The 27,218-nt window shown below is 42.2% G+C and overlaps 1 protein-coding gene and 1 long non-coding RNA gene across 2 annotated transcripts; one reads left to right on the top strand and one right to left on the bottom strand.

The window, feature by feature from the left end:
* The first annotated feature begins 4,232 nt into the window (after nucleotides 1-4,232).
* On the top strand, nucleotides 4,233-4,798 carry LOC131024623 (glycine-rich RNA-binding protein RZ1C-like). Its single transcript, XM_057954128.1, has 2 exons — nucleotides 4,233-4,583; nucleotides 4,688-4,798. The coding sequence occupies exons 1-2, from the start codon at nucleotides 4,238-4,240 to the stop codon at nucleotides 4,711-4,713; spliced, it is 372 nt and encodes a 123-aa protein (XP_057810111.1). The 5' UTR covers nucleotides 4,233-4,237; the 3' UTR covers nucleotides 4,714-4,798.
* An 18,137-nt stretch (nucleotides 4,799-22,935) lies between these two features.
* Nucleotides 22,936-25,540, bottom strand: LOC131024622 (uncharacterized). Its single transcript, XR_009101956.1, has 3 exons — nucleotides 25,294-25,540; nucleotides 23,716-23,779; nucleotides 22,936-23,204 (listed from the first exon to the last, which is right to left on the bottom strand). It is a non-coding gene; the product is annotated as an uncharacterized LOC131024622 (long non-coding RNA).
* Nucleotides 25,541-27,218: the final 1,678 nt, after the last annotated feature.

Raw genomic sequence — 27,218 nt, 5'->3', positions numbered from 1 at the left:
GGCAGAGCAGAAAAGAAAACAGCTCGACAGAGCATAAAAGATACAGCTCGACAGAGCACAAAAGAAACATCAATGCAACCTTAGATCTAAGTCAAACTTTGCATCACAAGACATAACCTCACAATACACATATCAATCATCACCAAACATCATATAGAACACATTTCTCACCCCAATTTAAGAAAAGAACAAGAAAGATCTTTGAAGGGTTTAACCTAAATTTTCGAAAATCTCATAAAAGGGGTGAGGGGGTGTTTTCTTGCTTCAATCATGCATATACACATATATCTAACTCAAATATGATTAGATCTAAATATATTCAACACTTACTCAAGAACTTTAAGAAAAGTAGAATTTCTTCTCTCTAAACTTCTGAAGGGTTGTATACTGAAAGCAAGACTTTATGCTTGTATACATTGATTCCTTAGTTCACTGTGATTCTTCTATCTGAAATATTGTTATTGCATAATCCTATTATAGTCCAATTTATCTCATACTATAGATTATATGGTGTGTTGTAGATCACAGAAGATCATATAATTGGAAAAAGTTGAGATATAAATTGAGTTCACAATCGAGGCAACTATGGACGAGTTGCTGGTTTAGATTGTAGCATAAATGGATAAATAGTTTGTCTTGGCTATTTATTTATGCTAGTACCTTCGTGTATTGAACAGGATCACAGTGAGATGAATTCTTATATTCTGACTAATTAAGAATCAAGATCTCGGCGACTTAAATAGTCTTAACCTTAGTTGGATTAATCGGTGTGAATAATATATTGACTATTGCTTTGATTTATCATGGGTGAGAGTTCTCTTGAAGCTCAATATACTCGATACTTTGGGTGATAGCAATTATTATTTGACATGCGATTATATTGCAATAAGGATCCGTGTCCTGCTAATAACAGGATGATAATATCCTCTCGAGGAACTTAATAAGTTTATCGTATTAAACCCTGCAGGTGGAATTAGTTCCAATACGATAATAAGTTTAAGTGGTAGCACTCGAGATGTCGTTTATAATTAAACGACTAATTAATTAATTAATTGATCGTCAGAGGAATTAATTAATTAATGGATATTGGATATCTTAAACACGGGGATTAATTAAGTCTAATACTAGCCCCGACTCACCTAAAGAATAAAGAGGTAATTCAATATTAATTTTTTAGTGGAATAAATTAATACTTGTGTCTCGATTTTATTCTGGGCTGAATAGGAAAATCGAGCACTGGGAGGCCAAACTTTATTCAAGCTAGTAGATCCCCGCTTGGCCCAATAAGGGCTTCACTCCATATGGGGCGTCCGTCCATCTAATTCTCACCTAAGCCTTTGGGCTTTGTTTGAGTTTAATTAGATGATGGGCTTATTATTTAGGGTTTTAATACCCAGTATAAATAATAGGTACAACCCTAATTCTAATTACGTGTGACATTACGTGAGATAAAATATAGAGAAATCTGTGAGACCACAGAAAAGCGAGGCGGCGCGTTTCCCTAGGAAAAGGAGAGGACTTGAAGATCGTTGCCACCCAACGTCAAGTCTTGCCGTGGGAACAAGTTGGAAGATCAACACTGGAGTCGATCATTGCCAGATTTGCAAGTAAGATTCCATCCTCTTGCTATAGGCACATGGTTTTTGTATGTATTCGTTTGATATCCGAAATGGATCACGGGCACGTGAATCATATGTCAAAATATGGTTCCTTCAATTGGTATCAGAGCCGTGGTTCCAGAATTTCGGCTCTATCGGATAAATGAATAGTAAAACCATTAAGTTTTTTTTCCTGTTGTTGTTCTTCGTGGCTTGTTGATTCGTGGGATACGTCAATTTGACGTTGTAATTGTTTTTTCCACCACGAGAAAATCCGTGGTTAGACTAGATTTTCGAATTCTGTATTTTGTTTTCGAATGTAACCTGTAACTGCGAAGAACAAGACGGAGAACAGAGTAATCAACAACGGCTGCTGATCTAAACTTTCCGGGCTCCCGCTGGTCGCCCGGCACCGGATTCCAGCAAGTGTCACCGCACCTCCGGCGAGCACCAGCGCGCTGAACGCGCACTAGGCCGTCTGCTAAGATCTGCCAGATCTGCTCAACGACGTCGAGGGTTGGGGTTGCTCCGGCAACCCCTACCTGCTCGACGACGTGCAACGAGGGTAGACGGTAGGGCAGATGGCGGTGCCATGAGTCGCAACGGTGGTGGCGTGATCTGCAGCGATGGCTGAATCATTCTCGGCGTCTGCGGTTGGGGGCGCTCCGGCGTTCCTTACTGGCTCGACTGCCAGAGCGTGCAGACGGAGGGTGCGGCGACAAAGGGAAGTCGCGGCGCTGCAACGCTGGTGTCGGGTGGAAGCTCACCGGAGTAGCAGCGATGGCTGACGACGTCGCCGGCAGGAGATCTGTGTGCGTGCTTGTGATCGGGGTGAAGGCGGACGACGAACGGCTGAGAGCTGGAGTTTGCTGGTGGCCGGGAGCCGATTGTGCGCGGGCGGTGGAGATGTGCAGCGCCGCTCTGCGGCGTGAAACCCTAGCAGACGTGGGCTGAAAGGGAGCTCGCGGGCCGGACTAGAGCGCTCGGGCCTGAGCATCTGGGCCGCGACCAGGCTTTGACCGCGGGTCCTAGGCCGCTGCTGGACGGGCCTGGGCGGCTGGGCCGCGCGTTTTGGGCCCAAACAAGGGCTGGACCTTTTTTCAGCCTGTTTAGGCGCTGTTTTGGGCTGTATTTGCCCATTTTTTAATTTCTTTTCTATTGTTTTATTGTAATAGATTAGAAATGGGATTCCACGAATGGGCCGCAAAATTTTTTTTTTATTGTTCTTAGCATGCCGTGGATTTTATCACCGTTAAGGTGTTTTGAGCATGATTTTATTTGCTTTATGTGAATGTAAATGCGCATAGAATATCATGCTAGGTTCAATCACGTTTTCACTAAGCACGTTTTAATTTCAAGCGAGCATGTTTTATTACATGTGTTCTAGAAATGCATGCTTAGGTTTTCCGTGTCAACGTGATTTAACCTGTAAACCTTTTGAAGTAAAAGACTAAGCGGAAAATTCAATTTTTTAAATAAAATTGATATAGACCTCCACAGTTGGTTTAAGACAAAGTAAATTAATAATTGGTGTAAAAGTCCACACGAACGTGGCTTGCACTCGTTATTAATTTGCAGCTTTTGTCGGTTAAACTTCTAAATTAAAAAATATTTTAATCTTGTGAATAAGTGGGAGTTTTTGCATGTAAACGTTCACACTATCGTGACTTGCATGTATTAATTTCTGCGAGTTATTCTTGAAAGGATTAAAATTAATTATTTTAGCCTTGAGAATAGTGGGAGCTTCTCGTGTAAACGTCCACACGAACATGGCTTGCACGGGTTAGTCTTTCATGGATTATTCTAGGAGGGGTTAAAATAAAAGATAGTCATAAAGTTGACTAAACTGTGGTCATAGCTTAGACGTTAATTTCAAGTACAACTCCCCAACGGAGTCCCTTCTTGAAATTGCGTGGTCTAGTAAAGGTCCGTTTATTGGTCCCATTTTGTCATAAGGATAAGTTGACAATGGAATGAGACCAAAGACTGGGTGTCTGGTCAAACGAAGAGCGCGTAAACGTCCACACGAACGTGGCTTGCGTGTAATTCGATTGGGCTAACGGAGGTTTCAATAATATTGTTTTATCAAAAGGTTACAATATTATTGCTACGAATCTTTATGCAATAACGTGTTTTCTAATGTGCGCTTGTTTGTTTATATTTCAGATATGACTGTTACCCCGCTTTTGAATGTTTTATCTGCTAAGCCGCTTACTGGTCCGAATTTTTCGGAATGGAAGCGCAATCTGGGATTTGTCCTAGACGCGGAGGAGTATAAGTTTGTGCTTACTACTCCCGCTCCCGCAAACCTTAATACTCGGTCTTCCGAAGAGCAAAGGGAGGCCCATAAGCGGTGGCATAGGGCGAATAATATGGCGAAAGCTTATATTATGACCACTATGTCTTCTGCGTTGCAGCTGCAACATCAGTCGTTGGAGACTGCGGCTGCAATTATGAGGAACCTCGAGGAGCTCTTTGGGGCATCAGACCGGTCAGTCCGTTTTGAACTCATGAGGAAACTCATGTCTTCAAAAATGACGGAAGGTTCGTCTGTGCGTGAGCACGTGCTTGGAATGATTAATCATTTCAATGAGCTGGACGTGCTCGGTGGAGGAATCGAGGATGCCACTAAGGTAGACATGGTTCTCTACACTCTGCCCAAATCCTACGAAAACTTCCGACTCAATGCCGTAATGGGCAAGAAAAAGTTCACTCTAAATGAACTGCTTAATGAGTTGGTTGCGGCCGAGGGGGTCATGGGAAAGAGTCCACAGGCTTTGGCCACTGCCACAGGACCCAGTTTTCCACCGAAAGGTAGGAAGAAGAAAGGGCCCCATGGCAAGAAAGGCCAAGCAAAAGGTGGGAGCAAGAAGAAGCTAGGCCCGACCGGAGGCGTTGGCAAGCCAAAGGGGAAAGGAAAATGCTTCAAGTGTCAACAAGTAGGACATTGGAAGTCTGACTGTCCCATGATGAAGAAAGCTCAAGGTATTTCTACTGCTCTTGTAACAGAAACATATTCAGTTTCGAGATCTTCCCATCAATGGGTTGTTGACTCGGGTGCGACTGACCATGTTTGTTACACCTTGCAGGGGTTCCTGCGGACAAGGGAGCTTAGTGGAGGCGAGCTGGCACTCTCCATGGGAAATGAAGCAAGCTTACCTGTTGTTTCTATTGGAGATGTGAATTTGTTGATTGATGGACATGTTTTAGTTTTGAGAGATGTACTCTATGTTCCGGGTTTTCGGAAAAACTTGATTTCTACCATTCAATTACGCAAGTATGGATATTCTGTTCTTTTAGAAGACAGTGCAGTATTCATCAAAGATGGTCAAGTTTTATTTAGAAGTGCGGCTGATTCTCTTTATACTTTCTCATGTCCATTCGATTATTCTTCATCTGCTTATACTTTGACTACAAACCAAAAGAAGAGAAAGGCTTCTTCTCTGGAGAACCAAACTCTCCTTTGGAACCTAAGATTGGGTCACATCAATCTAAGGAGGATCCAAAGACTGGTTTCTGATGGTATCTTGGAGTCTCTCCAAGTAGAACCAATCCCAGTCTGCGAATCCTGCATAGAGGGAAAGATGACGACTCGGCCTTTCAAGGCTAAGGGGTATAGGGCCAAAGAAGTGTTGGAACTGGTTCATTCTGACTTGTGCGGACCCATGTCCACTCAAGCTCGTGGAGGGTACGAGTATTTTGTCACTTTCATTGACGATTACTCAAGGTACGGATACATTTACTTGTTGCGCTACAAGTCTGAATGTTTTGACAAGTTTCAAACATTCAAGGCGGAAGTAGAGAAGCGACATGGTAAAAGTATCAAGTCACTGCGATCTGACCGCAGTGGCGAATACCTCAGTAACGAGTTTAGAGCATACTTGTTAGAATCTGGGATTACATCTCAGTTGACTACACCGGGTACACCCCAACAGAATGGTGTAGCAGAGAGAAGAAATAGAACTCTTCTAGAAATGGTTCGTTCGATGATGAGTTTCGCTACTTTACCTATTTCGTTCTGGGGATATTCCTTAGAAACAGCCAGTTACATTCTAAACTTAGTGCCTTCTAAGTCGGTTGCAAAGACCCCATCCGAGCTGTGGTCAGGGCGCAAGCCTTCTCTTAACCACATCCGGATTTGGGGCAGTCCAGCACACGTGCTGAACAAGGATGCCGATAAGTTGAGCCCTAGAACTGAAGTAAAGTTGTTCATAGGATATCCTAGAGGAACGAAAGGTGGTTATTTTTATTGTCCTAAGGATCAGAAAGTCGTTATTAGCACTAACTTAAGATTCTTGGAAGAGGACTATGTAAATAACCACAAAAGTAGGAGCGAAATCGTCCTCAGTGAGGTCAAAGACATTGGCACGACAAGTCAACCAACTCAGCCAATTGTGCAAGATGTAGTACCCCAAGTCTCATCAGAAAACGCACAAGCTGTCGATACGGAATCTGTAATAGTGCCACGTCGTAGTGAGAGGGCATCAAAGGGCAAACTGCCCAATCGATATGCGTTTGTCAATGAATCTACGGATTCAGTTGATGACGGGCTTGTCGAAGAAGATCCCTGGACTTACTCAGAAGCACTAGCAGATCCAGATGCTCTTGAATGGGAAGCATGTATGGTTTCTGAATATGAATCCATAACTGCCATGGATGTATACGAGAAATGTTTGCTACCTGTTGGTCGTGAGGCCATTGGCTGCAAATGGGTATACAAACGCAAGAGAGGACCAGACGGGAAGGTTACGGCCTTCAAAGCGAGACTAGTGGCGAAGGGTTATACTCAACGACCTGGTATCGATTATGAGGAAACTTTTTCGCCAGTAGCGATGCTTAAGTCTATTCGAGCTCTCTTGGCCATGGCTGCCCATATGAACCTAGAGGTGTGGCAAATGGATGTCAAGACCGCATTCTTGAATGGGTATCTTGAGGAAGATAGAGACATCTATATGCTACAACCAGAGGGGTTCATCAAGGAAGGTGAGGAGCATCTAGTGTGGAAGCTCAAGAAGTCCATTTATGGACTTAAGCAAGCTTCACGATCCTGGAACAAACGTTTCGATGACGTGGTCAAAACTTATGGTTTTGAGCAGTGTGTCAACGATAGTTGCGTTTATAGGGTCTGTATCGATGGGAGTCTGGTATTCCTTATACTCTATGTGGACGACATACTTCTCATTAGCGATAATGTGAATGTATTGTCTGGCATTAAGGAGTGGTTATCCCAACAGTTTCAAATGAAGGATTTGGGAGAGGCAACATATATTCTCGGAATAAAGATTGGTCGTGACCGATCTAAGAGAATGTTGAGTTTGTCTCAAACATCCTACATTGACACTGTTTTGGCGCGATTCAGAATGCAGAATGCCAAGAAAGGTTTTCTACCTTTCAGACATGGTGTTCCGCTATCTAAGGCAATGTGTCCCACAACGCCTGAGGAGATAGCGAGCATGAAGATAATTCCCTATGCCTCGGCTATGGGAAGTCTCATGTATGCGATGCAGTGTACCAGGCCTGATATCTATTTTGCCATTGGCATTGCAGCAAGATATCAGGCGAATCCAGGTCAAGCTCATTGGACTGCTGTAAAGCACATACTCAAGTACCTTAAACGGACTAAGGAGTATGCGCTAGTTTACCAGTCTGATGATCTGACACCGGTAGGGTATGTGGACACTGTTGGATTTGTATACTGAAAGCAAGAACGTTTTATGCTTGTATACAATGTTTCCTAAGTTCACTATCTAATCTCCTATCTGATTGTGTTCATGATTGCATATGTATGTTCTTTATCTCTATATAAGTAGATTATATGGTGTGTTGTAGATCACAGAAGACCATATAATTGGAATAACCTTAAGTGATATAATATGATCACAGCCGAAATAACTCTAGGACAAGTTATTGGTTTAGGCTGCAGTATAGATGGAAGTAGTTTGTCTTGGCTACTTGTCTATACTGGTACGTCATTACGTATTGATAGGACCACAGTTGAGATGTATTCTTCTATCTGACTTAAGTGAAGAATCAAGATCTCGGTGACTTATAAGATCTTAATACTAATAAGTATTCAGATATATATGTTAATTCGTATATCACTTTGACTTACTATGGGTGAATGTTATGTACTAACTCGAGTACTCTGTATGTTGGGTGATAGCGGTTAATATATGATATTTGATTATCTGTATTAGTACCCGTATCCGGTATAGGATAATGACATCCCCTTAAGGAGCTCAATAAGGTTTATTGCGCTAAACCCTGCAGGTTGATTAAGTTCAGGCGCAATAATAAAGTTTGAGTGGTACTGCTTAAGGATTTATAAAGAGATTAATTAATTACGGAGATTTAATAAGTCTAAATACAAGCCCCCGACTCATCACCGGCAATTAAGGGGTAAGTCAGTATCGGTTCTCTAGTGGAATGAACAGATATTTATAAATTAATTGTGGTCTGGGCTGACCATAGATAAATTAATTTATTTGAGGCCCATCTTTATTCCTTGTATCTGGTCCCTGGACTGGCCCAAAGTCTCCTAGCCCTAGAAGGAGAGAAGGAACGCCTATTACAGATTCCAAGCGTCCCACACGTATTTAATTCTATTAAATACAGCTGTCAGCTCTCAGGAAAATAGACTGATAAAATATTAGGGTTTTGAGAGAGCTGTGGGGCGCAGGAAAAACGTGTGGAGCATTCTCTCTTGGGACTTTCATAGATCGTTGTCCATCCAACGGTGAAAGCTGAGCGGGATACAGTCGAGAAGATCAGAGCTGGAGTCAGATTTTCGCAGGAAACCAAGTTCTGGCAGTCTCCGTAAAACGGCCATAACTTCCTCTACAGAAGTCCGATTGAGGTGAAACAGGCGGCCACGGAAAGCTATTTCGAAGACGAAGAAGTCGTATTTCTGCACAAAATACGATTGGAGGTCGTTTGAAGGGTCAAACAGAGCGTTGAAGTTGGCTGACCTGTTCAGCGACGGATTGACGAATTCTTAGGAATTCTTCAGGTATTTTCTAACTCCAACGTGCAGTTGTTAAATTCATAGGAGCATGTTAGGGATTAATCGTTGTATGATAAATTAATAATATTCCAAGAAACGATCATCGGGCAAACGGAGCATTAATTCAGTTTAATATTCCTTTAGACGCCGATTATCAAGGTGATAAGGACAAGAGGCGGTCTACTACTGGCTATGTGTTTAAGTTTGGGGGTGGAGCCATTGTGTGGAGAAGTGTAAAGCAGAAATGCAATTCACTATCTACCATGGAAGCTGAGTATGTAGCTGCTTGTGAAGCTGCTAAAGAGGCTGTATGGCTCAGGAACTTCCTAACTGAGATTGATGTGATTCCTAGTTTGCCGAAGTGCATCACAATTTATTGTGATAACGAGGCTGCTATTGCGAATAGCAAGGATTCAAGATGTCATCAATCCATGAAACACATTGATGGCAAGTATCATTACATTCGGTCTGTGGTCAAGCATGGTGATGTAGCTTTGATGCATATTGCGGGAGTTGATAATCTGGCTGATCCCTTCACGAAGAGTCTTCCTGGTGCGGTGTTCAACAAGCATGTTGAAGGCCATGGAGTTCGTGGCCTCCCTATACTAAATTAAACTTTAGTATAAGTGGGAGATTTTGTAATAGCTAGAGGATATTATCAGTTTTTCAGTCACATTGTATACTAAAAGTTTGCTTTAGTATAAGTGGGAGAATTGAAGGGTTGTATACTGAAAGCAAGACTTTATGCTTGTATACATTGATTCCTTAGTTCACTGTGATTCTTCTATCTGAAATATTGTTATTGCATAATCCTATTATAGTCCAATTTATCTCATACTATAGATTATATGGTGTGTTGTAGATCACAGAAGATCATATAATTGGAAAAAGTTGAGATATAAATTGAGTTCACAATCGAGGCAACTATGGACGAGTTGCTGGTTTAGATTGTAGCATAAATGGATAAATAGTTTGTCTTGGCTATTTATTTATGCTAGTACCTTCGTGTATTGAACAGGATCACAGTGAGATGAATTCTTATATTCTGACTAATTAAGAATCAAGATCTCGGCGACTTAAATAGTCTTAACCTTAGTTGGATTAATCGGTGTGAATAATATATTGACTATTGCTTTGATTTATCATGGGTGAGAGTTCTCTTGAAGCTCAATATACTCGATACTTTGGGTGATAGCAATTATTATTTGACATGCGATTATATTGCAATAAGGATCCGTGTCCTGCTAATAACAGGATGATAATATCCTCTCGAGGAACTTAATAAGTTTATCGTATTAAACCCTGCAGGTGGAATTAGTTCCAATACGATAATAAGTTTAAGTGGTAGCACTCGAGATGTCGTTTATAATTAAACGACTAATTAATTAATTAATTGATCGTCAGAGGAATTAATTAATTAATGGATATTGGATATCTTAAACACGGGGATTAATTAAGTCTAATACTAGCCCCGACTCACCTAAAGAATAAAGAGGTAATTCAGTATTAATTATCTAGTGGAATAAATTAATACTTGTGTCTCGATTTTATTCTGGGCTGAATAGGAAAATCGAGCACTGGGAGGCCAAACTTTATTCAAGCTAGTAGATCCCCGCTTGGCCCAATAAAGGCTTCACTCCATATGGGGCGTCCGTCCATCTATTTCTCACTTAAGCCTTTGGGCTTTGTTTTAGTTTAATTAGATGATGGGCTTATTATTTAGGGTTTTAATACCCAGTATAAATAATAGGTACAGTCCTAATTCTAATTACGTGTGACATTACGTGAGATAAAATATAGAGAAATCTGTGAGAGCACAGAAAAGCGAGGCGGCGCGTTTCCCTAGGAAAAGGAGAGGACTTGAAGATCGTTGCCACCCAACGTCAAGTCTTGCCGTGGGAACAAGTTGGAAGATCAACACTGGAGTCGATCATTGCCGGATTTGCAAGTAAGATTCCATCCTCTTGCTATAGCCACATGGTTTTTGTATGTATTCGTTTGATATCCGAAATGGATCACGGGCACGTGAATCATATGTCAAAATATGGTTCCTTCAACTTCAAGCTCAAAGCCTTCCAAGATCTCTTGCTTTAAGTGTATAAGGTGTTGTAGGCTTGATTTAATGAAAGATTTCTAACATAGAAGTGATTTAGGAAGCTTGAAGGTCTCATCAGTGGTGATCAATAGAGGAAGAAATCGAGAGAGAGAGAGAGAGAGAGAGAGTGATGGGGGACGAAAATGATGGTGTGAGGGAGAAGTGAGATAAGTTTATGTCTTGTTAACTAAGAATGATTAGGGACAAAGCACTATTCACTCATTAATGCATGGTCTCCCAAAATCTCTACACTCTAATCCACTTGCCACTTGACAAAAATGAGCACATGACTTAGGTATTAATAATCTCATTGGGAATTATATGGTGTAGGAACTTAAGTCATGGAAAAAATTAGTCACTAATTAATGACATGTTATAGCACAAAACTCTTGTGACCAAAATTAAATAATATAGCACTAATACTAGTGCACTCACTTAATTAATTAATGACATCATCTCAGGAAAAATAATTTGAAAACATTTTGTTGGAAAAATTTATAAATTGGCACTTTTCAATTTCTCGATAAAAATAAATCTCGTTTGTTCTGAAAACTCAAAATAAAACTCACGTGCTATCATTCTAAAAAAATCATAATAACTCGCTTATAAATGCGCACGTAACAAAAAGTCACGTAATCAGTCAAACAAATAGTCTCAGATAACATCACATCAAGACAAACCACATTCAACGACAAACAAAACATCTCTCACATCGACTCTTCTCTATAGGGGTTCTCGCTCTTTTTGTCAACTCCATTTCTAACTCGTTTTTTCTATTAAAATAATAGGTCAGTCAGTCTCACGGGTAGTTCTATATCCGGTCTCGGAAATATAATAAAATCTCTTATCAATTCAATTAGCATCTCTAACTCAACTCGTTTTCTCAAAGCTATTCACTTTCTAACTCCGTCATTGGTTCTAACAACTCATATCTCTATCTATAAAGAAACTCTGTCTCATCTAAGATAATCAAAAATCTAACATCTCCATATCTCATTACTCTCAATAGTGTCTTGGCACTATTTCTAATAAGGAAAAGTACGGGGTGTTACAGAAGGGCGCCAGAGCTGAGAAAAGCGCCAGAGCTGATAAGGGCGCTAGAGCTGAGAAGAGCGCCAGAGCTGATAAGAGCGCCAGAGCTGAAACTTCACAAGTCCACTACGCCATATCGACCACCGAAAGCTATCCAACATCCCAGCCCGCCTCTGCCACCAGCGATTCTTGATCCAACCCAACCACTACTGAAGCAAGGAGATCCAGGTAGCTTCATTTTTGGTATTAGTTTGGGTAGAGCTGGGGAGGTCTCGGGTATGCTAGGTTTGGGTGCGGCAGTCAATTTGATGCCGTTTGTTATTTTTCAGAACTTGGGCAGGAAGGATGATGAGCTGAAGTGCACTGTGATGAGACTTCAGCTAGCTGACAGTTCTATTAGCAGCCCATGTGGACTCTTGGAGGATGTTGAAGTCACGGTAAGAGGAATCAAAGTGCTGGCAGATTTTGTGGTGCTTAATGCAGGGAAAGGCATTAGAGGAGAGAACGGCCATCTTGTTCGGCTTGGCCGGCCTTTTATGGCTACTACCCTGACGCACATTGATGTGGGATCTGGAACTTTGAGTATGGCCGGGTCAGGTAGATCGGTAAAGTTCATTATTTTTCATAAGAAGCCTGCTATTTATACTTCTTTATTGCATGACTGTTCTTACGTGGAGATATTTAACCCTGTGGAAGAGGAATGTATTGTGCAGGAATTTCTTGATAATCTGCAGGAGGTTGACAATTATATGCAAGAAGAAGTGGAAATATCCAGCGCTGACAAGCCTGCCAGCGCTGAAAATGACTTGCCAGCTCTGACTAGTCTACCAGCTCTGCTAAGGTTGCCAGCTCTGGCGAGCACTTGCCCGGAAGACAAACTGCCATATGAGGATGAAATAGTGCAGGAGTTTCTTGATAACCTGCAAGATGAGGTGGCCTTTGAAGAACAGTTTTTGGACAAGCTGCTAATCGAAGTAAATGCAGTGCAAGAATTATCGACTCACTTGAAAGAGGACGCAGCCGTTAAGGAAGAATTTTTGGGCGTGCTGCAACGAAATGATGGTGTCGTGCAAGGGTTGCAGTGTGTACTGCCTGAGGAAAAGAAGAATGAAGGGAGTTTACGTTCTAGCTTCCGAAAAAGAGTGGTCAAGAAGTCTTTTGTTGCGATGAGCGTTGTATGCTCATTAGGAGGACCCGCAGCCACAATCAAGAAGGATGTGTGTTCACAGGGACTAAGGCAGCTGAAGCTTCAATATGACTTCGGTTAAGGGTTTCTCTGAAGTCGGGCTGGCGACTTTAAAACTAGCGCTGCATGGGAGGCAACCCAAGTTGTTATTCTTAGTTTGTTTTTCATTTTTTTTTGTTCTGTTGTTTCTTTGCTTTCTTTTGTGTTTCTTGTTTTGATGCCTATCGTGTTGGGTTGATCTTTTTTGTAGTTGTTGTTTTTGTCGCAGATGATGGAAATTACGTGCTGCTGTTATGCCGCAGACTTAATTCGCCAGCGCTGCCAAACTCGCTAGCGCTGACTATGGCAGCCAGCGCTGACAAGGTCGCCAGCGCTGCCGAGGGCCGCCAGCGTTGATTTTTCTCCCGCAGAGTTCTTCAAGCCCTTAGGCCGCAAACCCCACATCCCACGCTGCATACTCTCAACCTTCGCCGCCCTTCCCAGTGCTTTCGTTTTCATTACCGATAATCAGGGACATGTTTCTAACTCTTTTTATCTTTTGCCCTAAGGACATGGCATTCTTTAAGTGTGGGGGGTGACTTATTTTGATGCGTGCTTTTTGCTTTCGATTAGGCGAATTGGTCCCTCTGTTCTTACCTTATTCTTGGATACTTGCTAATTTTTATGAATTTGTGGAAGAGATGGTTGTTGATGTGAATTTCGGGTTTGTGATTGAATGGTGGGTATTCTGGTTTTACTTTTGATATATGTCTCTTGTTTGTGCAAAGAATTATGAGTTTTGTTGCAACACTGTGGTAAGCAAGTAAAACGTGATTTGTCCGGTAGATGTTAGAATGAGTGTTGTCATTGTGATTGCCTACGATCGTATCCTTATATGTGAATTATTGACAGTTCTGAACATCTGGCCAGCTCTGAAAATTCTGGTCCAGCTCTGCAAATGACAGCTCCGAGTCTCTGCTCCGCTAGTTTAACTATGAGCATGGGAAACCATGTGAAAAGACTTTGGATTACATCCAAATGGTTTTATTTCATGAATTATGGCTCAACTGTCGAAATCTAAGTTATTAAGCACACAAAGTGTGAAAAAAGAAAAGCTGTGAAATAGAGATACTGATTATAAAGGCGATCACATTAGGGAATTCACTTCTAGCGGAGAATTGGGTCTGATAGAATTACTTGCATTACTGGTATGTTGCTTCGTAAACTTTAAGTTACTTGGATGATCTGAGAGATATGTGTTGATTGGAAAATTTTGAATTGGTGTGTTGAATGTTTGGATGGAAATAATCATCGTTGAACGCTTTCTTCCTTAGATTCATACTGATTTTGCTTGAGGACAAGCAAAAGGCTAAGTGTGCAGGAGGGGGGGGGGGGTTGATTAAGGCCTAATTGTTCGTATTTTGGGGGTTTGATTGTGCTAAGTATAAGTTAAATATTCTAGATTTTGGTGCGTTTATGGTTCTGTTTGATGCTTTGTAGGAGTTTTAGATAAATAGGAGGAAGAATGCTCAGTTGGAGATTTTGAAGCAAAAAGTGCGCTTTTGGGTTCAAAGTGGTGTGCAGAGCTGACCTTATGCAGAGCTGAACTTCTATCTCCAGAGCAGACAAGACTCGCCAGAGCTCTGACTATTCCAGAGCTGATCTTATCCAGAGCGTACCATTTCTAGAGCGTACCATATCCACATCTGACTATGTCTCAAGAGCTGACTTTACTCGCTATAGCCAACACTATTCCAGCTCTGAATATTCTAGAGTCTACAAAGCTGAGTTCCAGAGCTGGCAATCACGCGCATCGTTCCAAAGCTGAATTTCCAACTCTGCCATAACTCGCCAGAGCTACCTACGCTAGCACTGTTCTGGTGCTGGCATTCCTTCGCCAGCGCTGCAGAGACTTGTCGTGCACTTCATCCCTTGCACTCTCCTACGTGCACGCTGCCTTGATGTTTATCTTTTAGGCCCAGTTTTGCAAGGCCTTTTTTAGTGTCGCTAGGGTTGATGAAAGGCAATCTATTTAAGGGCATTAACTGCACACGCTCATGATCATCCTAGCCTTCGGCATTTACTCTTCAGATTTTGATTCAAGTCAATTTCTTACCTTAGGCGTCAAACACTTTTCAGCTTTCTTGTTCTTAAGATTTCCGAGTACTTTACAATTTTCTTGTTTTCATAGTTTTTAAGATTTCCGAGCTTTGTTCTAAGTTAGGTTTCAATTCTGTTTTGCTTTACTTTTCCGTTTCGAGTTGTATTCAAGTGACATATTTGATTCTCGAGACGATTACGGTATTTATTTTATTTAAACTGATTCCTTTATTTTATATGCATTATGTTTCGTTTTCAATCATGCAAGTTCGTTTTTGTCAATTAGATTAGAAGCCTTTAATTTAAGTTATTTAAATTCCCAGCTTCGTAGTGTTTAAATTCAACTCGCTTTTACTTTAATTGTCTAATTCTGCCTTGAGTTTAATAGTTTCTTTCTGCTTACGTTTCTAAGTTTAATTCCCAGCCTCGTAGTTAATTCTTAAGTTTAATGTCAAGTTAAGTTTAATTTACAGGTGTTAGTTAATTTTACAGTTTTCAATCATACTTTACTTCTTTTGCCGTGATACAATTAGAAGCCCTTTAAGATCTTCCTTGAGTGACGACTAGGGTCAACTCACCATTGCTAGAGTGTCCTTGTTCTATTGCATGTCAATCTAGAGGTGTTTTAGGTTGAGTCACCATGAAGGCCTAAGTTTTGCAATTAATGCCTGCGAAGCCATGAAGGCCGTTTTTGCAATTAATGCCTGCAAAGCCACGAAGAGCTAAGTTTAGCAATTAATACCTGCAAAGCCACGAAGGGCTAGGTTTTGCAATTTATGCTTGCGAAGCCACGAAGGGCTAGGTTTTGCAATTGATGCATGCGAAGCCACGAAGGGCTAGGTTTTGCAATTGATGCCTGCTAAGCCACGAAGGCCTAGGTTTTGCAATTGATGCCTGTGAAGCCACGAAGGGCAAGGTTTTGCAATTGATGCCTGCGAAGCCACGAAAGGTTAGGTTTTCCAATTCATGCCCACGAAGCCACGTAGGGCTAGGTTTTGCAATTGATGCCTGCGAAGCCACGAAGGGCTAGGTTTTGCAATTGATGCCTGCGAAGCCACGAAGGGCTAGGTTTTGCAATTAATGCATGCGAAGCCACGAAGCGCTAGGTTTTGCAATTAATGCCTGTGAAGCCACGAGGGGCTAGGTTTTGTAATTAATGCCTGCGAAGTCACCAAGGGCTAGGTTTTGCAATTAATGCATGCGAAGCCACGAAGGGCGTGCTTTTGCAATTAATGCCTACGAAGCCACGAAGGGCTAGGGTTTGCAATTAATACCTGTGAAGCCACGAGGGGCTAGGTTTTGCAATTAATGCCTTATTTAAGATAACTTAGACGATCTGCGCCGAAGATAACTTGGGTAATTTGTGGTAGTTTAGACGAGACAATCACACTGACTATGCTGAGATAGCCGCACTGGTTGCGCTGATATAATCGCACTGACTGCGCTGAGATAGCCGCACTGGCTGCGCTGATACAATTGCACTGACTGCGCTGAGATAATCGCATTGGCTACGCTGAGATAGCCGCACTGGCTGCACTGATACAATCGCACTGATTGCGCTGAGATAATCGTATTGACTGTGCTGAGATAATCGCTCTGGCTGCGCTGATACAATCGCACTGATTGCGCTGAGATAGCCGCATTGGCTGCGCTGAGATAATCGCATTGACAGCGCTGAGATAATCGCTTTGACTGCGCTGATACAATCGCACTGACTGCGTTGAGATAATAGCACTGGCTGCGTTGAGATAATTGCACTGGCTGCGCTGAGATAGCCGCACTGGCTGCGCTGAGATAATCGCATTGACTGCGCTGAGATAATCACACTAACAACGCTGAGATAATCGCATTTACAGCGCTGAGATAATCGCATTGACTGCGCTGACTCGCGCCTAAGGCAGCTCTGGGAGCTCGCGGCTTAGGCAGTTCTGAAACTTAATCCCCTTTCTTTAGATTTTAAATTTTTTATCCTTAAAAAATAGGATATGAGAGGTGACGGGGGTATACACCCCCTTACCCCCCAGTGTCGTGCGCGTACTTTAGAAGTCAAGCACGATTGTTGAAGGTCTGGTAAATAGCATAGGAGAAACCCGATGAATAAATTAGAGAAAACCCAATGAATTATATCATAAAACATGCAATAATTTACGATCGAGGAGTTAATAAATTCATAAAAAGAATGTGACCTTGTCATACAATATCAATAAATTTTTATTTTTCCATCTACCACTGAAACTGGAACACCCTTCCTCAATGTACAGAACTGAAAATCTTCTCATAAGCGAAGACCCGAGCAGGGCTGCCAAGCAGTCTCGATCAATGTTGAAAATGATGCACCGAGAAGCCTAAGAGTATATAGCCCGGTTATCTGGTCTGTCTTGTTGTAGCGAAATGTCTCATGCAGAGCTGAAAATATTCGCCCAGAGCATCCCAGTCAATGCTAGAAATATTCGACCAAAGCAGCCCGGTCAGAGCTAGACATGTTGATCCAGAGCATCCCGGTCAGAGATGGAAATGTTGTTTCAAAATGAGCCAGTCACAGCTGGAAATGTTGATCTGGAGTTGCCCGGTCAGAGTTAGAAATGTTGATCTGGAGCAGCCCGGTTAGAGCTGGAAATGTTGATCTAGAGCAGCCCGGTCAGAGCTAGAAATGTTGATTCAAAACAGGCCGGTCAGAGCTGGAAATGGTGATCTAGAGGAGCCCGGTCAGAGCTGAAAAATCTTCATCCAGAGCAGCCCTCGAAGGCCCGCTAACACTCATGGGTAGCCCTTCGTGGCTTCGCAGGCATTAATTGCAAAACCTAGCCCTTCGTGGCTTCGCAGGCATTAATTGTGAAACTGGCCTTCATGGCTTCGTAGGCATTAATTGCAAAACTCATGCATCAATTGCAAAACTTAAGCCTTCATGGCAGCACAGGCCTCAATGTCTATGCTCCGCGTAGAAACATCGTAAGCCGCAAAAGTTAAACAGGGGATGAGCCTTAAGTGGCAACTCAGCCGCTCTGCGGAAATTTGAGCCTTAAGTCAGTCATCTTTGATGACATTCAAAGAATCAAAAGGAAAAACTACTATCTCTTTTATCTTAGTTCATTTGCAGCGCTGAAATACTTTATCTTTATTATTTTTGCAAAGATTGACATTTCTTGTCTAATAAGTTGCAGGGAATCATGTATGCTTAATTGACACGGGAGAGCAGCACAACGCTGACTTCACACCACACACCACTACTTGAACAAAGAGAACACTGTTCAACTAGACCAGGGGGAGTAGCTGATGAGGACTGGAATACTCATCAGCGCTGTACTTAAGTGCAGGTTGGCAGAGACCACCTCGCCAGAGTGCGGCGTGGTAGAGCCAACCTGCCAGAGCCAGAGTTCAATCAGAGCTGGCCTTGCCAGAGCACAGAGCTACCCGCCTTGCTAGAGTGCAGAGCTACCAGTGACAACATGCCAGAGCAGAGCTACCAGAGACAACCTGCCAGAGCCACAGCTACCAGAGACAACATGCCAGAGCCAAGCTACCAGAGACAGCCTGCCAGAGCCAGAGTTCAATCAGAGACTGCTCTGCCGATAGCCCTACTAGATTGAAGCGCTTCTAGAGCCAGTCTTGCCGAGAGCCAGCTTTACCACCAAGTTGGGCTTCATGGGCTTTAGGGTTAGGCCCAACTAGTTATCTATAAATAGGGCTCTTGTACATGAAAAAAGGGGGATCAATTCATTCGAGCAACACACTTGTAATATGTAACTCTCTCAAAGTATGGGCATAAGTCAGCGCAGTTTAGCTCAAATCCTCACAAGGTAATATGCTCACAACGCTATCCATCGTCCTCAACTACATACAACACGATAGTTTAGAATTTCCTACTTACACAATCGAAACTTAACAACTATCAAAACTGAGCAACCTCGTAATATAGCATGCTAACACAAGACTCTACTAAAACTTAAAAGAAGTGGGTCTTCCCCCCCACTCACACACTTTGCCTTGAGGCAAAGGGTGTGAGAATAAGGATTACCCCGCACAAAAGCAACAAAGGCCTTGGCCCCCCCCACACACACACTTTGCTTTGAGCAAAGTAGGTGTGTGGAGGGGGTCAAGGAAAACAGACAGACTCCAACAAAAGGAAAATAACGAAAACATAGGTGGCCAATGCTTTGGGTGCCTGCACCAAGTGTGTTACTTTTTGGGCATAACACCGATGCAGGCAAAAGGTTACCATTCCCTTGGCATTGACCAAACAGACTCAACAAAACAAAATAACACCTACGCAAAACAAAACAAAAGACACAACAACTAAAAAAAAACTAACATCCTAGGGAGGGTGAAAATTCAATGGGCAGCTGCAGGCGGGTACCTGAAACCTTGATGCTTGAAGAAGGCCAGAAGGGCCTTTTGGGTTGCAGCCAGCGCAACCTGGGTCTCCACGATCCTGGACTCAATCCTGTCCAGCTGGTTCTCCTCGTCTTTTGACTCTGACTCCTACACCTTCTCTTTTCATTTTCCCACAGCAGGGCTTTGGCCTTCGGCCGCCGAGACCTCTCTCTCCTCTGGGTAAGTGAATTTGGGCACACCTTTCTCCATTCTTACATCCCTCATTCGAATCAAAGCCTCCACATTGAGCTTCTCTGCCTCAATCCTGGTGTTTCCTTCCTCGATCTCGATCTTGTTCAGTTGGGCAAATGCGGTGGTGAACTGGATGCAAGAGAGCCTCTGATTAGGTTTGCTGATGATGGACTCTATATGCTCGATCAGGAAGGCCCCGAAGTTGAGCTTCACCTTGCTATTCATCGCCCAAAGGATGTAGAGATCCTTTTTGGACATTGCATTCCCACTGTCCAGCTTTCCGAAGAGAGAGTACGAGAGGATGCGGTGGCACATCCTTAGGGCAGAATCACGGATTTTGTGCCCCTTGACCTTTTGGGTCTTGAACTGTCCTCCATCTCCAATGTCTGCCCACATGACATCCCATTCCTGCGCATCGAAGGTTGAGATTCCTCTTTTGGCTTTCTTGTATTCATTTTTCTGTAGATCTTTTAACTTCACCATCCCCAAATTCAGGTTCAGCTCGTTCACGGACATGTCTCTGGTCTTCTCCTTCATGGAGAAGCTCATGCCCAAAGGGCCACAAGTGGGGTTGATTCCCACCTGGACCGAATCGAAAACCTCCCTTACCACTTCCTCGTATGCGTGGCCTGGCCAATCCAGTAATGCCTCCCATCCTATGTTGGCAAAATACTCCTTGACCTTTCCCACTACGCCCAACTGCTTTAGCGACTCCATATCCGGGATTTTGGGCACAACAATCCCCTTCTTGTTTGCTAACTCAGTCATCTTCTTCCTGCTTCTCGGGGTGGACGCCGACTCCCCTTTGATCATCCGGATTGGGGTGAGATTCTGTGTTCTCTTTCTCCTCTTGGCTGGTGTCTCATTTTCCTCCTCGCCGGACTCCCCTAGCTCCTCTAGCAGCACCGAACCCGAAGGTTCATTTCTCTCATTTGACGATCCTTCAGCCGGCGTGGCTGATTTCTCGGCCGCCGGCTTTTTTCTCTTCGAGGCGGAGGGTGGTTGCTTCATTTTGGCAGACTCCTCTTCACTTTTCTTCACCATTTCTGATATGGTCTTGCCCTCTCCTACGATTGCATGAGGCTCACCGGTGCCAAGGGTTGGCACGTCAATCTCCACCGTGAGTTGGTCGATGTTGTTCTCGTCCACCGGCGAGGGGCTTTCGGCTTGCGGCAGGGTTTTGGATGATGGATGTGGTGTGGTTTCCATTGGAATGGGCTTCGGGCATGGGGTTTTTCTTGGTGGGTTTGGTTTGGATGGTGTGGGGCTTTCTCCGGTGAGGTCGATTTTTGTGCCTTGGGGGATTCCTCTGAGTTTGTTCTTTGGCCGTGTAGAGACCATGGTGGTGGGTTGGTGGTTTTTGTATGATAAAGGTCCGAGAAAATGGGGTAGTGATTATGGAAAGTTGGATGGTTTAGGGTAGTGACGTCGTGGGTAGAGGTTTAGGGTTTTGATGGATATGGCTGACAACTGTCACATGATGTGACATGCGCCAGGCGGTTTCGGCCATGTTTTGCCCGAGAGCCCTGCTTGCCTTTGGATCGAACGTCCCACTCCTGGATTGCTTCTGCCCAAAACTCCTTCTCTTGGTGCCTACACATAAAATTTCAAACTCCCACGAAGGCGGGAAATTCAATCCTACCCACAGCTGTGGGCAAAACCTAGGTCCTAGGCTAAACACAGAAAGAAACAAACTTGCGAGAAAAGAAAAAAAAACAAAACAAAACACTAGGTTACCTCCTAGCCAGTGCTCTATTTATCGTCCTGAGCATGACGTACCTCAAAGTTATCCCAAGTAATTTGTTTTTGGGGATGGGTCGAGCTCCTTCCCAATCTTTGGTTCGTGCCCATATTAGGCCTTCAGTCTCTGTCCATTCACCTTGAATACTCCCCCTAACTTTGGGTTCTTGACTTCGACAGCCCCATTTGGAAACTGGGCCTGTACTTCAAATGGTCCAGTCCATTTGGTACTCTGCTTGCCTGAGGCTAATTTGAACCGAGTTTGGTACAAGAGGACCTTTTGCCTATAGCTGAACTGTTTGTTTGTGATCAGGGTGTCGTGACTCTTCTTCATTCTTTCTTTGTAGAGGACTGCATTGTCATATGCCTCTCTTCTGATTTCCTCTAACTCTTGGATCTCAAGCCTCCTTGCTTGCCCTGCCTCATTCCAGTTATAGTTCAACTTATTGACTGCCCAAACCGCATTGTGCTCCAGCTCTACCGGTAGATGACACCTTTTGCCATACATCATTCTATATGGTGACATTCCAAACAGAGTCTTGTATGCAGTTCGATATGCCCATAAGGCATCTTCCAGCTTTAAACTCCAGTCTTTCCCCGTTGGGCCAACGGTCTTTCGCAGGATTATTTTGATGATGCGATTTGATAGTTTTGCTTGACCATTGGCTTGTGGGTGGTAGGCTGTTGAGACCCGATGCTCAACTCCATATTTTTTGAACAAGTTTTCGACTGAGAAGTTGCAAAAGTGGGATCCCTGGTCGCTGATGATTGCTTTGGGAACACCAAACCTGCACAAAATATTAATTTTCAAAAATTTCACCACTACCTTTGAGTTGTTTGTCAGAGAAGCCTTTGTCTCCACCCACTTAGAGACATAATCCACCAGAAATAGGATGTACAAGTTCCCTCTCGAACTGGGCAAGGTTCCCATGAAATCCATTCCCCATATGTCGAATATTTCCACAAGCATGATTGGGATCATGGGCATTTCATTCTTTCTGGTTATGTTCCCTTCTCTTTGGCATTGTGGGCAATTCTTGCAAACCGTGTAACTGTCTTTGAAAATGGTTGGCCAGTAAAACCCACATTCCAGAACTTTGGCCGCAGTCCTCTTATGCCCAAAATGAGCTCCACATTCCTTTGAATGGCAGAATTCCAGAATGCTTCTCTGTTCTTCTTGTGGAATGCATCTTCGTAACATTTGATCCCCACATTGCTTCCATAAATACGGTTCATCCCAAATATATTCCTTGCTTTCCTTGGCCAATTTCTTCTTCTGAGCATAAGTGTACCCGAGAGGTACATATCCAGAGCATAAGTAATTGCACAGGTCTGCATACCAAGGATCTTCCTTCATTTCTTGGGCGTGGAACAACTGCTCATCAGGAAACATCTCTTTGATTGGTTCCCCCTCCTCCTTTCTCACAATCCTGCTGTCGCAGCCCGATTCCGACACTAGTAATAGCGGGGATCGAGTATCGATACGACTATTTTAAAGGAATAAAAGACAAGATGTATAGGTCAAACATCAAGCGGAAGCTCACATCAAAAGGTGTTAAGGAAATCATCATAAATGAATCCAAGGGTACAATCGTCAAAATCGTTATATCTTTTTGATTGTCAGGAATTTCACGAACAAAAATAAAACGGGTATAGCTCATTTTTCATAATGAAGAATAATATGCAGAGTATCGCAGCAAAAGGCGAATCGATTATATGTATGAAGACATATAACCGTGAGTGTATTGCTTGATTTTCAAAGGAAATTAAGTATCTTAAACATCAAACTCTATTTAACATAACTTCATATCAAAACTCTATCGACAAAACAGACATACGATAGAGAAAGAAAACGTCAACCCGAAACATTCTCCACCAGCACCGCACCATACTCCCCCTCCGCTTATCCTGCACGTTTAGAAATACATGCAGGGCGTGAGTACATAAATACTCAGTGGACATATCGCCGAAAAACAAAGCTGCTCATAGAGCTATAAATTGAACTTGCCACAATTCAGCAATACACAGGAATTATATCTTAACAGAACCTGTGCAAGCAGTTTTAACCATAAACATCATAATTAAGTGTCTGCAGAGAAGTACTCGACATGTATGTACCGCATCTACAACTCATCATTATAATTAAGGTACTGATAAGTAGGCCTCCCTCTCAAGTACCGTGACCGGCCAACCCGAAGACGGCTCACAGTCACCTCTGTGCACAAAATCCCGCTTGTGGCAGGACCGAATTCGTCTCATCTCATCAGTAGAGGGTAAACATACAAGCTCAACATCAAAAATTGGCAAGTCAAACAGTTCTCAAATATCATTTATCTCAAAAACATTTGTTAATCTCATAACATCATCAAATCATTTTAGAAAGATCATATGATAAACATATACTTAAAATATTGCCCACCTGAAGACCTTACTCAAAATCTCCCGTCAAAGTGGAGTTACTTACTTCCTTGCTCTTCTCGTGTCTTCAGGGATCATCATCATCATCGAAAGTTCATGTCATAAAATGAATCTCGATTAGAACTCATTGACTAATTCTCAGGCCTTATCTCATACTCTATCTCATATTCTATCTCTTTACTCAACTCTATATAAACTCTCCACTCATCTCACATCCTTAAGTTCAAGGATAGGTTTCAAGAAAATCATGGCTCTAAGTCTCGATTTATTTCTCATATAAGGTTCGTCTAATCTCATTCAAACACACAGGTAACACAATCACATAAGGCACATAAGAAATCACAAACAAACATCATCAAAACATGCTCTGTTTTTACACTGACTCAACTTCAAAATTTAAACTGTTCTGACTCCGACATCTCCTGGACTCGAGACTCATACCGAAAGAAAGATCTTCGAGTCTAGTTTCATTTTAAAAAAAGTAGAGTCGAAAAATCCAAGTGGTTTGAGAGATATGACGTTTTTACCATTATCTACCATTTCTGGCAGTTTTGTGCAACCGAAGGTTACAATTTTTCAAAAATAGTAAACGTTGTCAAACTGAGCTCATCTTCGGTGGATATCTATCTAACACAATAAGGTTGATACCATAAAAAGTTGGAAAGCTATATCACATAGGAAGCTACTGAAACGAAAGACTCTTTCCCCTGTTTTCTGAAATTCTCGGTAATAATGTGCAGTTTAAGTTTTGCATTTTAAAGAAATATCAAACGAAGTTGAAAAGACTTGAAATTTTACCAGGGTACTCAAGACTCATGTATGGACTTTCTATAAAATTTTCAAAGCTATTTGACATCGACAAACCGTCGATCACAGTAGGTCAGTAAGGCCTACGAAAATTTCTCCAAAATCTCATCTCAAACTCTTTATATGCTCAACCACATCAAAACGATCGAGCGAAAAATATACTCAACCTCGACTCTTCTCATCTCATATCATTCTCGAACATCAAATCAAAGCAAAAGCAAATCTCACTTTAACTCAATTAAATTCCCATGGCAAACCATAGCCAATATCCTCAACATATACTTATTTCATGCTCAAGATTATATACTTAAATGATTTCACACAATTAATCACATAGATTTATTAATCACCCTAGTTTTTATTAAACTAAAACTTTTGAAATACCACTAATCATGTATAACCTATTGATCATATCATAGATCTAACATCCTAGGTTACCAATTAGCACAAATCAACATCATAAAACAAGATCCCATATAGATACACATATATGTCATCTTCTTCCTCAACTAACACTTTCAATTTTCACTTCTCAACCTTAAGCTTCAATCTCATCCATTATTAATTATCTAGATCATCTCATAAACTCAAATCCATCATCATATAACTCAAGCCAATTCAAGAAAATAAACAACAAAATTCGTAGGGTTTCAAGCCCCTAATTTTCGAAAATTTCCTATGAATAAGTTTGGTGATTTTCTAGCTCAATCATGATCATATACTCATTCACATATCATTAATATGATCAAATAAATAATCTAAGATCACTTACTCAAGGATTTAAAAGGTGATCAAGACTTTGCTCCAACTTTGATCTTAGTTCTAGCTTCTTGAATTTGATGAGATATGATAGTGTTTGATTGGATTGGATGGTGGATTATCTCATAGTAGTGTTTGATGAAGCTTCTCTAAGCTTTCTTCAATGGACATCAATGGAGGAAAAGAGAGTATAGAGAGAGAGAGGGGAGGCCGAGAATGGGGAAGAGAAGGGAGGGGGTGTGCGTGAGTTATTTGTAGAATTAGGATAATGACTTGCTCAAGAATTTAATCCCACTTGAATCAAAGTGTTATCCCAATATTTTCACTTTAAAATAAATGCTAATTAATGCATGTCCCCCTTAACTCCTACCTCCTAATCCACTTGCCATTTAAGATAATGAGCATGTGGTAAAAACAAAATATCTCAAGTGTAGTATTAGTGGAATTAATACACTCGATCACAGCTCTGCCACCAGAGCAGAGCAGAGCTAAAAGACTCGGCCAGAGCAGAGCTAAAAAGCTCGCCAGAGCAGAGCTGGAAACTCGCTAGGGCAGAGCTAAAACTCGCCAGAGTAGAGCTAACATCCAGAGCAGAGCTCACATCCAAAGCAGAGCTCACATCCAGAGCAGAGCTCGCAAATCAGAGCAGAGCTCACATCCAGAGCAGAGCTCACAAGTCAGAGCAGAGCTGACTGACTCGGCAGAGCAGAGCTAACTCGGCCAGAGCAGAGCTAACTGACTCACCAGAGCAGAGCTAACTCGGCCAGAGCAGAGCTAACTGACTCGGCAGAGCAGAGCTCGATTTCAGCTCTGTCACCAGAGCTGAGCTTGGGTTTTCAGCTCTGTCGTCAGAGCAGAGCAGAGCTCGGCTCAACATCAGCTCTGCTTCCAGAGCAGAGCTCGGTTCAACTTCAACTCTGCTTCCAGAGCAGAACTCGGTTTTCAGCTCTGCCTCCAGAGCAGAGCTCAGCTACGCCAGAGCTGTTATAATTTTATCGAAAGGAAAGGAATTTTTAACCTCATCAAAAATACAATAGCTCAAACTATTGGAATATCTCATCTCATCATAAACTTATTTATATATATCTCAGTAAAATATTTCTCATAAAAAAAAACTGATATGCAAAATAATAAAAGCTGTATGCCATTTCCCGATTTAAAAATAATCTCGTTCTCCAAAATCTCGAAAATAATCCGTGTTAAGATAACACAAAACAAATCACACTCACATCATCGTAAACAAATAGTCACGTAGAAAATCACTCAAAACATCTCAGATAAAACACGGATACAATTCTTATTAAAGCAATCAGCAATCATCTCTCAGATCGACTCTCCCTTCTATAGGGTTTCTCACTCACTTATCTCAACTCTATTCTTCTTCAGATGTTCCTATTTGCAGTAGGACAATTAAACTCACAGATACCTCTGTATCCGTCATCGGGAAAAAATAAATTATGCTCTTCTCTCAATTCAATCAGCATCTCTATCTTTATCATTGATTCTATCAGACTCATATCTCTATCTAGAAGAATAACTCATCTCATCAAAATAGTGTAACTCTAATGCTCAATATTTCTATTTATCATCATAACTCCATCTCATTATAATGTCATATCTCAGTACCGTAGTACTCTCTGTAGTGTCTCGACACTACTACTACTCATAAAAGTACGGGGTGTTACACCTGCTCAGGTGGTCGGCCACTTGATTTTGTGCCCCAGATTTGTCCTTGATTTCCACATCGAACTCTTGCAAGAGCAAAACCCATCGGATTAATATGGGTTTGGACTCCTTTTTGGCCAAAAGATACTTTAGGACCGCATGATCGGTGTAGACTGTGGTTTTTCCTCCAAGCAAGTAGGACCTAAATTTCTCAAAAGCAAACACCACTACCAACATCTCCTTCTCTGTGGTGGAATAATTAATCTGAGCTCC

Source organism: Salvia miltiorrhiza, chromosome 5 (genome assembly GCF_028751815.1).
Source record: "Salvia miltiorrhiza cultivar Shanhuang (shh) chromosome 5, IMPLAD_Smil_shh, whole genome shotgun sequence".
Classification (NCBI taxonomy): Eukaryota; Viridiplantae; Streptophyta; class Magnoliopsida; order Lamiales; family Lamiaceae; genus Salvia; species Salvia miltiorrhiza.
The sequence above is the reverse complement of the archived record's forward strand: the minus strand, read 5'-3'. Positions and strand labels throughout refer to the sequence as shown.